General features: G+C 42.0%; 2 protein-coding genes and 1 long non-coding RNA gene across 8 annotated transcripts in view; 2 read left to right on the top strand and 1 right to left on the bottom strand.

Moving 5' to 3' along the window:
* LOC109439559 (uncharacterized) overlaps window positions 1-6,773 on the bottom strand; it is a 53,698-nt gene extending 46,925 nt beyond the window's left edge. For all 6 annotated transcript variants that reach the window (XM_074316441.1, XM_074316445.1, XM_074316444.1 and 3 more), the window contains exons 1-2: window positions 6,658-6,773; window positions 4,306-4,386 (exon numbers count right to left, since the gene is read on the bottom strand). The gene's annotated coding sequence lies outside the window, so the exon portion shown is untranslated. The remainder of the gene's footprint in view (window positions 1-4,305; window positions 4,387-6,657) is intronic.
* LOC141567879 (uncharacterized) overlaps window positions 1-16,711 on the top strand; it is a 191,633-nt gene that overhangs the window by 97,792 nt on the left and 77,130 nt on the right. The window lies entirely within an intron of this gene.
* LOC109439558 (protein-L-isoaspartate O-methyltransferase domain-containing protein 2) lies at window positions 1,196-15,585 on the top strand. The gene is given in 10 exon segments (XM_074316904.1): window positions 1,196-1,238; window positions 1,959-2,078; window positions 4,344-4,457; window positions 4,460-4,507; window positions 4,510-4,602; window positions 4,605-4,670; window positions 8,072-8,140; window positions 15,051-15,150; window positions 15,397-15,511; window positions 15,514-15,585. Coding segments are annotated over 10 exon segments (840 nt in total).

Below are 16,711 nucleotides of genomic sequence, written 5' to 3'. Positions count from 1 at the left end.
GGCAGCTCTGTAGGATTTATATAAGCATCACCACGAACGCGTGAATGATGCCTTGTGCTATATTAGAACACCTATGATGTCTCTAGGTGATAGAAGATTTCCTGCAGTATTATAGGGCTTATGTGGTCTCTGTACAATCTCATTGACAGAAACATCATTATGTGATGCATGTGTAGAGATACAGGTGAATACAATTGAATGAAGAGCTCAAAAATTAATGCATCCATCTTCAGTTATTTAACATAGGAGCACACCATTAATTTATGTAAATAGTGTTTTCAAAGAATGTTGCTGGGCATTGGAGTTTCCACAAGTGGAGGAATCAAATTGGACACTTACCTTATACCATAAAATACTGACTCGAGACAGATGAAAGTCTTACATGTATGAGGTTAAATTAAAAAATCTAAAGGAAAACATCGTGATGAATCTCTGACCTAGGACTTGACCATGGTTTTTTCAATCTGACATCAAAGCAGAAGTAATGAAATAAATAAGGGACAAATGATATGTCCTCAATATTAAAAACTTTTGTGTACCAATAGAAGCTATGCAGTTGCACAATTTGTGTGCAGAGATAGTATCTAATGCTATTGAAAGTTTTCACATTTGAAATTAATGGAAAGTAAATTACAATTCTACATAACAACGTCAAAACCGGACCATAAAAGCAGAAAGACATCCATTTAATAGAGGCCAAGCCCTATGCAGACCCAAGTTCACTCAAGGAGGTGAAGCTCATCGCCTTGGGAGCAGTCGGCATGTTATGTGAAAACTACATTAGTAGTTATTGGTCCTGAGTGATGTGAGTAACTTGAAATGTGTTAATAGACAAAGCAGTTTTTAATATAATTATCCAGGTCACTCAACAAAATACAAAACATGATAAGCAAAACAGGGTGGAATTGACATAAACCACATACATCAATGAAGCAAAATGGAGCTTAAAATTAAACCTCCGTGAATGGCACTGAAAACAATAAACAGCTGCTCATAGAACAATGACACTAAAACTTATCTTGCATCACATAACAAATACCAGTGTTCCACACCAAGCCCTGCCTCTGCTTTGTCCGCTGGAGCTCAACACCCCTCTTCAACGACTCAGCAGATTTTGTGCACAGGAAGCTCCTCCTTACATTTTCCTCCCTGTCCAGTATTTCTGTGGGAAAGAAGCAGGTACAGAAGGACGTAGATGCTGTCCCCAGAGCAGCAGTGTCTCCACAGCAAATACCGAGGTAAGCAAAGCTCTCTCAAAACAAACTACACCTCTGGTCGCGGGGAAACATCCTGGCGTCTCTCGCTCTCCCTCCTTGCTCTCCCGTGAATATGGTCCCTGGCTGTCACGCAGGGCTCTTGACCCTGCATCTCGCGAGATTAGGGTTAGGGTTAGGGTTAAAGTTTACAGTTTAGATAAAATATTTGGTGATGGAAGGTGAATTGACTCTGGGTGGTGAACACACAATGTGATTTATAGATGATGTAATACAGAATTGTATGCCTGAAATCCATGTAACTTTACTAACAATTGTCACCCCAATAATTAATTGCCGTGGCTACGCTAGGGAGTTGATTGGTTGGTTGGTTGGCGGATTGCAGCTAGTAAGTGGAGTGGGTTGGTTGGCAGAGAAGTGGAGGGCAGATTGCGGATCACGTAGCTCCTGCTTCCTGTGTCTCCAACCCAGCCGCCATCGAGAATACACTGGTATGACTCCCCTACCTATGGCTCCGTGGGTTTTCCTTTTTGGCCTAGCCATATGCTGTGTTCTTGTGCGGGGAGCAGGAACTGAGTCCTCGCATGACAGGTCCTTTTCCCCAGTTCATCCTGCACGTGATTACTTGTTCCCTTTAGAAGTGACATTCACCTTGGAACATGGCCCTGGCTGTGTCCTCTGACAAACCTACAGGATCGCAGTCGTCCCCCCATGATCATGGCTTCCTGCTCTGCTGACCTCCAGGTGCCAATCATGAGACGTGGTGCTGGCTGCTGCTTGCGCTGGCTTTCCTGGCTGGGTCTGGCCTGGGTTTGGGAAGGAGCAGCGTGAGAGTGGCATTACGACTGATCACGTCAGTGGTCAGTAACGGGCAGTGATTGTGTCCAGTGTGAGAGGAGTGTCAGAGTTCCCGGCAAAATTAATAAAGTCAGACCCTACAGATGGTTACATGAATCCCACCAGTTGCAACAGGCAGGGTTACCCCACAGTTAGTTATTCTGTCATTTGGGGCAAAGATTACTTACCAGTGTGTTATATGCTAAAAAATATTGCTCCCTTGAGAACTTTTAGAGGTGCATTTGTTGTGGAGCAAAGAACATAAGACTTTGGCCATGCAGTTCTTCTTTTTTTTAATCCCAGCCCTCTCCTCACACATTGATATGCTATTTGGAGCAAAATATCTACTCAGTCCCAATTTGCTGTAAAATGTGGTGAAGCCAAAATGAGGTTGTGACTGGTCAGTGATGCCTGTAAAAAGGTTGCAGCTACTTTTACTAAAAAAACTAGCCTTTGCATATGGAATACATTTTCAAAATGAGGCAAAGTTTAAAATAAGTGATCGTACTTAGTAGAAAATAAAACATACCCAATATATAGTCTGAGTTTGCCTTCTGGAGAGAGAATGATGGTATTGACATAAAGCGATGAAATGTCATCTGTAGGCTCCTGGGTGGAAGGTGGATTTCAGACCCACATGGAGGATGTGTGGTTCCAGGCCTTCTCATAACCAGACCCTGAAGCACCCAAACACAACTCCATTTTTAAGCAGTGACCTAAATTTTCGGTGCCTGGCCTAGACTAGGAGTGTAGACTTTAGCCTCAGAACCAAGTGGCTTATCCAAGATTAAAATCTACCTCATTAGCACTTGATCCCATCTGGCTAAGTTAACTCGCTGTGGACCAAAACCTAACGAAGACTCTGAAACCGAATGGTGGCAAAAATCTAATAATTGGATTGTCCTAGTGATGGAACATTCAGATCCAAAATCCTGGTGGTGAAGACGTTTGTATAAAGTCCCACCCTTCATACATTTTGTGTAAGAAGCTGAGATTTATTCGTGGTCATTTATTTTCATTCCTGGGAATGCCTCACCCAGCACAATTGCCAGTTGTGTGAGTGGGGTATGTTAGAAATCCAGAGCAGTGTGAGGGGAAAGCAAGTATAAACTTTGTAATAATAAAATTATGTTATTATGGAAATTGTCCTGTTTCAGTGTTTGTGTCAGTCTTTGTGAGCTCATGTGTTTACCCTTTTTTCCCAACTATTTATGAGATATTTTGTAAAACGTTACCATTTTATGTGAGGGAAACCATTAGTTTGAAAAAGTTACATGGAGTAAGTATAAAATTGCAAAAGATATTTGTGTAGTTTTAGGAAGAGTAAGACCTCTACAAAGTATTTTCCCCATGGTGAGGTGAAGGTACATTGTACTTTATTAATTGGCTCAGAGGGGGACACATGGTGTTACTTTTCATTCCTGAAGGCAGTTGGGAAGAAGGTAAGACATGTACTTTTTACCTTTGAAGGTCTGGAAAGGTGGCATAGCCTATAAGTTCAAAAGCAGGTATTGGGGTAGCCTGAATCAGATTCTTTATTTGTTACAATAATAGTTTTTGTCACAATGTGTTCTGTTGGGTAAGATAGTTTTACTGATATTGTCTTTGCCTGAAATCTGTGCACCAGAAGATCCAGAGCAGCAGAAGGACAGGTTGCTGCCTAGCATTTTTGTGTGTGGGGGGTGTGGGGTTGCCAGATAAAATATAGAACACCACTCACATTTGAATTTCAAATAAACAATGAATAACTTCTTAGTATTTGTTGTTTACCTGAATTTCAATTATTTTTTTGCTTTAAAGATTAAAAAAAGATCTGTAGCACTTGAAATATTCAAAGAGAGGTTGCTAGCAGAATGATTTTTCAGACATGTCAGTTCTCTTACCATGTTTACGTTCAATGATTTTGCCATATGTGGACATATCCCTGTTAAGGCAGACCTATATTCAAGATCATTTTAATCCTAAAACCTTGACTTTCTAGGTTGACAAATTTTACTCGTATTAAATTCATACTTTAATGGTGTTTAAGTAAGTTCTAGGTATCTCAAGTTCATTTGAGTGTAGTTGCTGCTATAAATTACAAACTTCTGGATGGATATAATCGAATTTCAAATTTAACTGGGTTTTTTTTCCTTGTGAATCAGGCATCCGTGTGGGTGGGGTGGGTGTTGACAAAACATTCCATCTGCATTATTTTCACAATTCGTAATTTGAAACAAGTAGGTGTTATGAAATTTTGTTGTTCTGTTCTTACCTGTGATATGAATCGCTCTTAAAAATCATTGCTCGCAGTGCTGCCTGAGCGAGGTCTTGGAGGTGGGCTGTGCACTGAGTGCTGTGGAGGCAACGATGGGCTGTTAGAGGATTTGAAGGAAGCGCAGTACATCCGGACCCCACTGCTGGAGCAGGCTTCCCAGCCTTCCACCGCGCAGATTAGTGTCTTGAAGAATTCAAAGAAAAGTGTACAAGGACTTGGCGTGGAAGCTCGGCAACATCCTCGTCTCGGCACCCTGCATCTACTCGGAACTGATGGAGGCCCTAGACCTGCAGCCGGTCTGTCATTCCTAAATCTGCGCCGTGGCACTGGCTCCCTCAGCTACATGGTGGGGCTCGTTCCAGGTACCTGCAGAGAGCCCGGGGAGCACTGGGTCTAGGGACAGACAGGAGTCTGCGGGCACTTTCCTTTGCAGGGACCAGGGCCCCTAGCCCTTGGCCTTCCCAGCAGTTGTCCCGGCTTGTTTACTTCTAGTCTGTGGGTGGGCTGGTGAAGGGAGGGCCCTGGGCTTTCCAGACCACCCTCCTGTCTCCTGTCCCCTCCCACCTGTACCTCTGGATAACACTGGACCTAGGGAGTTCTAGCAGTCCGGACCTCACCAAGCTTTCTGATTCATCCTATCACTCGGCCTGCCCTGTCACTCTGTCCTTAAACTGAGAATAATTAAAGTCCCCTGAGAGTTAAAGTTCTCTTAGGTTTTGATGGCTTTTTTTTTAATACTTAAAGAGGTAATGCCTGTAAATTGTTTACTTTTAGATAAACTCCAGGGAGGAGAGGGCTTTCACAAGTTATCTTATTTTAAGTCATTTAGCCTGTTTTCCTCAACAAATAAGTTGTGAGACTGTATAAATATAAATATTTTTAATATTTGAGCAACACTATCAGACAGATCACGGGATTAATGTAATTCCTGACTGTGTAAAAGGTGATCGTGGGGGAAAGGCATGTTCATCACTTTCATGGCCGGAAGTTTTCCTGGGGATAAAAAAAAAAAAAAGTGTTTATTGAGCCATATGATAGCCAAAAAAAGGACCAGGTCCTGGGGCCCTTTTATTACAGAGAGTTTGGAGAAGTAAAAGGACTTCAGTTGTTTTGAAAGAATTTGCATTGCTGTTGGTCGCAGGGAGGGAGGAGGTGAAGGGGCTAGCCCCGGGCAGAGTCCCTGGGAAGAACGCTTACAATTGTGGGCGACAGTCCGGAAATTCATGCGTCAGCCAGAAGAGGGGAGTGGTGGTCAGCCGGCCCTCTAGACGGGAGCTGAGTGGCCCCCCTGGAAGTCGAGGAGTGGTCTTGACACTCAGGACCCTGAGCAGTCTTCTGCCTTTGGCTGGTAACTGTTGGACCCTGCAGCTGCTGTTGTGTCATTTCGGATACCTCAGCATTCTTGTGTTGTGAGGCGGGCGTCTGTTTTTACTGAATGAGGTGGACGGTCTTGCCAGAGGCCTGCTGGGAGCTGGTCTGGGCATTCAAAGGCTGCTCTGAGGAAGGAGCAGGGCTGGACCCCAGGTCAGGGGGCTGTGTACACTTGTATGTCATGATTTGCTCAACGTGGAGATTGTCCACAGAGTGTTTGCATGAAGTGCCTTAAGGCTGTAAGATTCTGAATGTGGGAGATGCCAAGTGATAATGGTGACAAATCACCTACATTACAACATGTTTCTTTGCAGTTTTAGAGCCTCTTTAGAAAGTCTTACCAGTAACACTTGAGTTTTGTGGATATGGAATTAAATTTTTGGTTTCTTTATAAGTTCATATGCTTTGGAATTTAGTGAAATTTTGAGACTAGTTAATTTGGGGGGGGGGGACACTCAAAATGTATATGTAGATTTTCAACTGTGCAGGTGTCAGTACCCCTAAGCTGGGCGTTGTTCAAGGGTCAGCTGTCCTGGGAATCTCAGCGGTCTGGAGACAGGCAGCTCTGTTTCAGCTGCAGTGGACAGTGTGTATGTACCGCTTTGCTGTGTGCCATGAAGGTACCCCAGAGAGTTTCCTCTCATGGCAGGCGTTTTGCAGCTGTGGGGAGAAGGCTGCACTGGCTGGACTGCATGTCGCTGGGCCTCTGCCTGCACTTCCCTCAGCCTTAACCCGTGTCTCACAAATCGCTCCGGAGGTGAGAACCTCCTTGGCTTCCCCGTGCCTGCCCATGTGAGCTCTGACTCCTGCATCTGACACACAGGCCCTCACTCTTCTTGGCCCCGGCTACCATTGTGCCGCGGCCTGAACTGTACCGTTTTCCCACCGCATCCCAGCCCGTGCTCGTCCTGTGGTTCCCAGTGACAAGGGTAGGACGAAACACCTACTGCAGAGACAGTGACCCTGCTCTTCACTTACCCGAAAGTGCTGTTGCTGTGGGAGCCGCTCTATGGGGGACCTCGTGGGTCTGGCTGCAGAGCTGTGTCCTCTGACCCCCTGTCCTCTTTCTGGTAGTCCTCGTGTTATTAGGGTAGATAAGGGGATCGGCACTGTTCCTCTGTTGGGTGTTCTGCTTCTTGGGAATAGGAACTACGCTCTGTATCTGTTCTACCGTGTTTCTCTGAAAATAAGACCTAGCCGGACAATCAGTTTTAATGCGTCTTTTGGAGCAAAAATAAATGTAAGACCCGGTCTTATTTTACTATTCTTTTGCTCCAAAAGATGCATTAGAGCTGATTGTCTGGCTAGGTCTTATTTTCAGGGAAACACAGTATAATAGTAAAAACGTGACTTCTCAGGTAGGTTGTTTTGATGAGACAGTGTTTTAGCAGTGACAGATGTTAGCAGAAGAGAGCAACAGGTGAGCTGTCCAAGAAAGGGCGGGGACTTGGCCTGGCATACTGGCTGTGCCAGGAGGGGAGCGGGAAACCCAAGACGGATACTAGGTGGTCGCTCATTTACCAGTCTTGCCCTGTGACTTCAGCACATGTGCCCACGCGCTCTGCAGATTGTCAGAAATTCAGCTGTAACTCACCAAGCGTGCAGCTTGGCGAATTTGTATGTGGGTGTCCATCCCCCCCTCACCCCCACAAGCACACCCAGAACAAGCTGCAGTGGAGTCGGCCCCAGGGCCTGTCATGCCCCCTCCTGTAAGTGGCACCCAGCCCTGCGGGAGGGTGAGTACTGGTCCATTCCCCCTCAGCACACAAGTGTATTGTCTATTTACAAGCTTCATGTAACCAGATTCCCACAACACAGACTCACCTAAGCTGGTTGCATCCGTAGTTCTCCCCCAGATTTCACCCGGGGGGAACATGTGTTTATTCTCACAGCTTTATTTCTGAATACTGATGAGTTTCCTTTGACGTAAAAACGTTTCACTGTGATTTGGAATTATAGTTTTATTTTAATGATGATTAAAACCTACTTTGTGAGGATTATTAAAATACCCACATCTGAGTGTTTGGGGGGACCTCTTACAGAAAACAGTCCTGTGTGATGTTTCATTTGCAAATACAGACTGCTTCTTCAATTCATTAATAAGACCTTGAATGCTTGGTTTCAGATTTTGGCTTTTTACATTTTCAAGTAATTCTTTAAAAGTGAGAGAGCAGGCAGGCTCAGGCTTTGGAAAGCTGTGGAGTCAGTAATTCAGAGACAAAATGTGGGGAACCCTGCGTATTTTGAGATTAGTTCGGCAGACATGGTAAGACTTCAAAACTGTGAGTTTCTGTAATTCCACATGCTAAATTGAGGCATTGCAGGTGATAAACAGAAATAAAGAGTAAGAGTTGTGCTCTAGTTCCAAGTTCTCTCATTCTGGACCCTGCAGGTCTTTTTGGCATGAGCCACGGCATGGAGCCCCATCCAGATATCACAGAGGATATGGAGCAAAAGCTCAGCTTCTTAGGATGAGCAGTAGCTCTGACAAGGAAGCATAAGTCCTGTGCCACTGGGCCCAGGCGCGGGTGTGGCTGGGACTCTTGACAGGGAAAGAGGTCTGCTCATTGGTGTCCACATACTAGTGATGTAGATGTTGTTGGATCTGCCGGCAGTTTCTGGGTGTGGCCGGGATCGTGTCTCGTGAGGCCGAAGAATGGATGTAGGAGCCTGACTCAGAGAAACTATGCTATCCGGCAGCACATGACCTAATTCCTGGAACAGTCAGTTTGCCCTTAAAAGGTCACGTCTCTGATAAGTAAAGCCCCTTCCTCATTCCGCTCTCTCCTTCCTCATTCACTCCCCGCCCAGTTTACCCTAACCCATATAATCTTGTAGCTACAATAAAAAATTTGAGGCTTGATCAGAACTTTGTCTTGCCTCCATTTCTTCGCGCCTCCTATTTTCTCTTTTCAGGGTGTCTCCCTTCGGTCCCTGTTGAATGCCCCGCTGGTCGGGGCAAATGGACACACGGACCAGGGAGAGGTAAAAAGCTGTAAAGGAAGATAGTTTATTAGAGGCAGGAGAAGAGGTTACAGCCCCCGAGCAGGAGGGGGTCCCAAATGGGGATGCCCAGTGACTGAGGCAAAAGCTCTTACTTTTATACCTTCCCCTGCCAGCTTGGGGAAGGGGGCTGGAGCCTTCTTTTTTTTTTTTTTTTTTTATTAAATTTATTGGGGTGACAATTGTCAGTAAAATTACATAGATTTCAGGTGTACAATTCTGTATTACATCATCTATAAATCCCATTGTGTGTTCATCACCCAGAGTCAGTTCTCCTTCCATCACCATATATTCGATCCCCCTTACCCTCATCTCCCACCCCCCACCCCCCTTACCCTCATCTCCACGCCCCACCCCCCACCCCCCTTACCCTCTGGCAACCACTAAACTATTGTCTGTGTCTATGAGTTTCTGTTTCTCATTTGTTTGTCTTGTTCTTTTGTTGTTTTTGGTTTATATACCACATATCAGTGAAATCACATGGTTCTCTGCTTTTTCTGTCTGACTTGTTTCGCTCAGCATTACTCTCTCAAGATCCATCCATGTTGTCACAAATGTTCCTATATCATCTTTTCTTACTGCCGAATAGTATTCCATTGTGTATATATACCACAACTTCTTTATCCATTCATCTATCGAAGGACATTTTGGTTGTTTCCATGTCTTGGCCACCGTAAACAAAGCTGCAATGAACATTGGAGCACACGTGTCTTTATCTCTAAATGTTTTCAGATTTTTGGGTAGATACCCAGGAGAGGGATTGCTGGGTCATATGGCAATTCTATTCGTAATTTTTTGAGGAACCTCCACACTGCCTTCCATAACGGCTGCACCAGTCTGCATTCCCACCAACAGTGTATGAGGGTTCCTTTTTCTCCACAGCCTCTACAACATTTGTTATTATTTGTCTTGTTGATGATAGCCATTCTGACTGGGGTGAGGTGATATCTCATTGTGGTTTTGATTTGCATTTCTCTGATGATTAGTGATGTTGAGCATTTTTTCATATGTCTATTTGCCATTTGTATGTCCTCTTTGGAGAAATGTCTCTTCAAGTCCTCTGCCCATTTTTCAATTGGGTTGTTTGTTTTTTTGTTGTTGAGTTGCATGAGTTCCTTGTATATTCTGGATACTAGCCCCTTATCGGAGGCACTGTTTGCAAAAATCTTCTCCCATTCAGTTGGTGGCCTCTTTATTTTGTCAATGGTTTCTTTTGCTGTGCAGAAGCTTTTAAGTTTCATATAGTCCCATTCGCTTATTTTAGCTTTTACTTCCATTCCCTTTGGAGTCAAGTTCATAAAATGCTCTTTGAACCCAAGGTCCATAAGTTTAGTACCTATGTTTTCTTCTATGCAGTTTATTGTGTCAGGTCTTATGCTTAAGTCTTTGATCCATTTTGAATTAACTTTGGTACATGGTGACAAATAGCAGTCCAGTTTCATTCTTTTGCACGTGGCTATCCAATTCTCCCAGCACCATTTATTGAAGAGGCTGTCTTTGCTCCATTGTATGTTTCTAGCTTCTTTGTCAAAAATTATCTGTCCATATTTATGTGGTTTTATTTCTGGGTTCTCAATTCTATTCCATTGGTCTATGTGTCTGTTTTTCTGCCAATACCATGCTGTTTTGATTATTGTAGCCCTGTAGTACAAGCCAAAGTCAGGAAGTGTGATACCTCCATTATTGTTCTTTTTTCTTAAGATTGCTTTGGCTATTCGGGGTCTTTTGTGGTTCCAAACAAATCTGATGATTTTTGTTCTATTTCTTTAAAATATGCCATTGGGATTTTGATGGGGATTGCATTGAATCTGTATATTGCTTTGGGTAATATGGCCATTTTAACTATGTTGATTCTTCCAATCCATGAGCACGGAATGTCTTTCCATTTCTTTGTGTCTTCTTCAATTTCTTTCAAAAATGTCTTATAGTTTTCAGCATATAGGTCTTTCACATCCTTGGTTAAGTTTATTCCTAGGTATTTTATTCTTTTTGCTGCAATTGCAAAAGGAATTGTTTTTTGTATTTCTTTTTCTGAGATTTCATTGTTAGTATATAGGAAGGCAATGGACTTTTGTGCGTTGATTTTGTAGCCGGCAACTTTACTGTATCCGTTGATTGTTTCTAATAGCTTTTTGGTGGAGTCTTTAGGGTTTTCTATATATAGCATCATGTCATCTGCAAAGAGTGATAATTTAACTTCTTCATTCCCAATTTGGATGCCTTTTATTTCTTTCTCTTGCCTGATTGCTCTGGCAAGGACTTCCAACACTATGTTGAAAAGCAGAGGTGATAGGGGACATCCCTGTCGTGTTCCTGAACGTAGAGCAAAGGGCTTCAGTTTTTCTCCATTAATTATGAGATTAGCAGAGGGCTTGTCATATATGGCCTTTATTATGTTAAGGTATTTTCCTTCTATACCCATTTTATTAAGTGTTTTAATCATAAATGGATGTTGTATCTTGTCAAATGCTTTTTCTGCATCAATTGATATAATCATATGATTTTTGTCCTTTATTTTGTTTATGTGATGTATCACATTGATGGATTCGTATGTTGAACCATCCTTGTGCCCCGGGGATGAACCCCACTTGGTCGTGATGAATAATCTTTTTAATGCATTGTTGTATTCGATTTGCTAGAATTTTATTTAGGATTTTTGCATCGGTATTCATCAGAGATATTGGTCTGTAGTTTTCTTTCTTGTGCTGTCCTTACCAAGTTTTGGTATCAGGGTAATGTTGGCCTCATAAAATGAGTTAGGGAGTACTGTCTCTTCTTCAATTTTTTGGAAGAGTTTGTGCAGAATTGGTATTAGATCCTCTTTGAAGGTTTTGTAGAATTCACTAGTGAAGCCATCTGGTCCCGGACTTTTGCTTTTGGGAATGTTTTGGATGACTGATTCAATTTCGTTACTGGTGATCGGTCTGTTTAGATTTTCCAGTTCTTCATGGTTCAGCCTTGGAAGGCTATATGTTTCTAAGAACTTGTCCATTTCTTCTAGGTTGTTGAATTTGGTGGCATATACTCCTTCATAGTCTTCTTGGATGATCCTTTGTATTTCTGTGATGTCCGTGATAACTTCCCCTTTTACGTTTCTGATTTTGTTCATCAGTGTCTTCTCTCTTTTTATCTTAGTAAGTCTAGCCAAGGGTTTGTCAATTTTGTTAATCTTTTCAAAGAACCAGCTCTTTGTCATATTAATTTTTTCTATTGTCTTTTTGTTCTCTATTTCATTTAGTTCTGCTCTAATTTTTGTTATTTCCTTTCTTCTGCTGACCTTGGTTTTTACTTGTTCTTCTTTTTCTAGTTCTTTAAGGTGTAACATGAGGTTATTTATTTGGGAGTTTTCTTGTTTCTTGAGATAGGCCTGTAATGAGATAAATTTCCCTCTTAAAACTGCTTTCGCTGCATCCCAAAAATTTTGGTAGGATGTATTTTCATTGTCATTTGTTTCTATGTATCTTTTGATCTCTCCTCTAATTTCTTCTTTGACCCAGTCCTTCTTTAAAAGTATGTTATTTAATCTCCATGTATTTGTGTTTTTTCCGCTTTCTTTTTACAGTTGATATCCAATTTCAAAGCCTTGTGATCAGAGACTATGCATGGTATGATTTCAATCTTCTTAAATTTGTTGAGACTGATTTTATGTCCCAATATATGGTCTATCCTTGAGAATGTTCCATGTACACTAGAAAAGAATGTATAGTCTGATGTTTTAGGATGAAGTGCTCTATAAATGTCAATTATGTCCATTTCATCTAATGTGTCATTTAGGGCTACTATTTCGTTATTTATTTTCTGTTTGGATGATCTATCCATAGCTGTCAATGATGTATTTAAGTCCCCTAGTATAATTGTGTTTTGGTCAATTTCTCCCTTTAGTTCTGTTAGTAGTTGCTTGGTGTATTTCGGTGCTCCCTGATTGGGGGCATAAATATTGATGACTGTTATGTCTTCTTGTTGTACAGTCCCTTCACCATTATGAAATGTCCATCTTTGTCTCTTGTTATCTTTTTCACCTTGAAGTCTGTTTCATCTGATATCATTATGGCTACACCTGATTTTCTCTGGGTACCATTTGCTTGGAGTGTCAATTTCCACCCTTTCACTTTGAGTCTATGCTTGTCCTTGTAGCTGAGATGTGTCTCTTGGAGACAGCATATGGTTGGGTTTAGTTTTTTGATCCAGTCTGCTACTCTGTGCCTTTTTATTGGTGAGTTCAGTCCATTTACATTTAGGGTGATTATTGATATGTGAGGATTTCCTGTCATTCTATCTTTAGTTTTCTGGTAAGGCTGTGTCTCCATTGTTTCTTTGCCTTTTTGTTGTTGTCTATTATTTCTGTGTGGTGGTATTCTATGATGTTTTCCTCTGTTTCTTCTTTTATTTCAGTAAATATTTCAGTTCTGGATTTATTTTGAGTGGTTACCCTTAAGTTTATGTAAAAGAAAGTTTGATATTTAGAGTATTCCATTTTCTTCAGCACGCTTACTTTCTCCATTCCCATATTCCGGTTCAGTCCTTTACTCTCCCCCTTTTTGAGTTTTGGTTGCCACAAATTATCCCTGTTGATGGTGGTCGAATAGCCTCCTTTAGTTTTTCTTGTAGTGCAGGTCGTGTATTAGAAAATTCCCTCAGCTTCTGTATGTCTGGAAAGGTCTTTATTCCTCCTTCATATCTAAAGTATATCTTTGCTGGATATATTATTCTTCGCTCATGGTTTCTCTCTTTCAATAGTTTGAATATTTGTTTCTACTCCCTCCTGGCTTGTAGAGTTTCTGCTGAAAAATCTGATGATAATCTAATGGGCTTTCCTTTGTAAGTTACCGTCTTCTTTTCCCTGGCTGCCTTGAGGATTCTTTCTTTGTCGTTGATTTTAGACAGCTTCAATACAATGTGCCTTGGAGAAGGTCTGTTGGGATTGAGGTAACTAGGTGTTCTATTTGCTTCTTGGATTCGAGGGTCCAGTTCTGTCCACAAATTTGGGAAGTTCTCATCGACAATTTGTTTGAATATATTCTCTGTTCCCTTCTCTCTTTCTTCTCCTTCTGGTATGCCCATTATTCTTATATTGCTCTTTCTGATGGAGTCAGAAAGTTCTTGTAGAGTTCTTTCATTTCTTTTAAGTCTCAAGTCTCTTTCTTCTTCTATTTGTGTCATTTCCAGGTTTCTATCTTCAATGTCACTGATTCTTTCCTCCAGCTAGTCAACTCTACTACCTAAGCTGGTTATTTCATTCTTAATTTCTTCTATTGAGTTCTTAATCTCCAGAAATTCTATTTGGTTCTTTTTTAAGATTTCAATCTCTTTCGTAAAATGCTCATGCTGTTCTTTGATTGAGTTTCTGAGTTCATTTAACTGCCTATCTGTGTTTTCTTGTATCTCGTTGAGTTTTTTCAGAACTGCAGTCTTGAATTCTCTGTCATTTAAGTCACATATTTCTGTATCTTTAAATGCCTTTTCTGGAGATTTTTCACTTTCTTTCTGAGCTATCTTGTTGCCTTGGTTATTCATGGCGATTACTGGTTTACTATTTCTCTTCCTAGACATCTACAGGAGTGACTTCTGCAACAGGTTGATAGAAAGCGGTCTGTCTTTTGTTTGCCAGTACTTGTTGGTAGAATGTTTTATTATTTCTCCAACTGCAACTTATTTTTCTTGTCCCACACGGTAGTGCTGTTTTCTCTGCACTATTCCAACTTCTCACACAATGAGGGGATTCCCTGTGAGACGGGCTTCTCCTCTGTTAATAGTTCGTCTAGGTCACAGGGCGCAGTGTCCCGGTGAGTATCTGGAGCCTTCTAATGGAATTCATCTGTTAGGTTTGCTCTGTTTGCTCATCCTGAAGGGATTAAGGAACCAACCCATTCCTATCTATCAGGTCTGCTCCTTTGTCCGGCCAGAAGGGATTTGAGATTATCTATTAACCTCAAGACGAGGTCTCATGTCCATGTCCCGGAGTGAAGGAGACATTCCAGGACCTGGAGTTTCAGGATATGGCTGCTTTTTGTTTATTCCACCAGGGACGCCCCTGTCTACCTACCAACACAGTATCCTGTCTCAATTGCAAGCGTGCTTGGAGGTGGCAGGGAGTCAGGGACGGACGTGTGTTCTGATCACTTAGAAAGATTCTGTGGTTTCCAGGGCTTGAGGTCTGTGAACTGATATGACGGTAAAGGTAATTTTTCACCAGCATAATAAGGGAAAGAAATAGAATGTTCATTTTGTTCAATTTTCTTTTTTTAATAGAGACATTTATCATCTAATCGTTTCTAAAACAGAACTGTTCTGTTTGTCTTTAAACAGTATTTATAACTAGCACTTGCCACTTTTATACAAGCATTGAGTTCTCGTTTTATGGGTCACAGGCTTTGGAAAAACCAAGTGTGATATCCCCTCACTTCGTTGTGATGTACTAAATCCTGAACAAGACAGTGAATATAAAAGCAAAGGTAATGATGATTGGGGGTTGGATTTCAGCTGGGGTCATGCTTATGATACTTTCCTGATTCATTGTTGTAAATTTTTAGGGTTCTAATTATTAATAGTATAATTCTTTTCGGAAGTCTGGCTTCCAGCTTCTGGTTCTATACATTGTATCACATCACTATGGGATTGTGAAATCAAAATATAGCCTGTGGTTAGCATAGATTTACTATATAGACTTGTTACACGGTGATTGATTTAATTATGGGAAACATTCTTTACTTTCAGGTTCTGTGAACCTTCCTTTGTTACTGGCAATTGCTTGGAGACCTCTCCCGATTGTTGTCAGTATGACCTGGTGGACTGTGGGGCTGATGTACAGAAAAACCTCCTCAAAGTTGGGGGGGGGGGATCCTTGTCCTGCTGCTGGAAGAAAAGGCCAGACCCCCTTCGTCGCTGACGTTTCTGCACACTTAACTGCCAACGTCTCTTCCAGGAAGTTCACATATATTTTCCCTTGTATCCCTTGTAACAACTCCATTCATGTCACACATGAGGAAACAGCAGCAGGGGGTAAGGATGGCCTAGGCAGGGCCAGGACCTGGCTCAGGTGGGTGTCCCACTGCCTCCTTGGAAGGCTGTCCCCTCCCCGCTTCTCCTTCCCCCTCCCCCACAGCTGTTCTGTTATGCTTGCTTTACTGCTACAATTATTATGTGTAAAAACGATGACAATAAGCCTTCTGATTTCCAAGCTGTTCTTTCACAGGGGTCCTTCCTTGGTAGGAGTCCTGTCCACGTGTGCTGTTTGTTCATGCATGTCGTTGCATGGCTTCGATACTGTGTTTCGGGGAAACCAGTGTAATATGTGAGCAGAGTAATCCAACATGAATTGGTAGTCAGGAAGAATGCCTCCAGTCACAAAGACTTGGGAAAAACAAATGATAAAAATTAGGATTTTCTCTCTCTCTCTCTTTCTCTCTCTCTCTCTGATGCATATTTTACATTTTAGCACTTTATTTGATTTGAAAAGTAATCATTCATTTTAGAAAATCCAGAAGAAATGAACAGTAAGAAGAGCTGCTCACTCCCGTGGCCAGACATGTGAGCCTTATCTGTGTCTCCAGATTGTTCTTTTTAAAATAGGTTACTGTACCTAATGTTCTAGAAGTTACTGACACGGGTTAGCTAGCATGTCCCTACGGAGACAGGGGGGTCCCTGGTGGAATAAACAAAAGACAGCCATATCCTAAAACTCCAGGTATTGAAATCACTCCTCACTCTAGGACATAATGTAACAAGGCCTTGAGGTTAATCATAAAATTCCTTTTGGCCTGACAAATGGAGCAGATCTGATAGAGTGGGTTACTCTGCTAATTCCTTTAGGATGGGCAAGCAGAACAAACCTGGTAGACGAATTTCATTAGAATACACCAGTTCCCTTCTTCAAACAGCTCCTCTTCCCCAAGCAGGCAAGGGAAGGTATAAAAGTAAGAGCTTTTGTCTCAGTCACAGGGCACCCCATTCGGGACCCCATCCCGCTCAGGAGCTCTGACCCTTTGCTTTCATTACACTATCCTCTTTTTAAAACTCTGCCTCTCCTGGG

Source organism: Rhinolophus sinicus, linkage group LG12, assembly GCF_036562045.2.
Source record: "Rhinolophus sinicus isolate RSC01 linkage group LG12, ASM3656204v1, whole genome shotgun sequence".
NCBI lineage: Eukaryota > Metazoa > Chordata > Mammalia > Chiroptera > Rhinolophidae > Rhinolophus > Rhinolophus sinicus.
The sequence above is the reverse complement of the archived record's forward strand: the minus strand, read 5'-3'. Positions and strand labels throughout refer to the sequence as shown.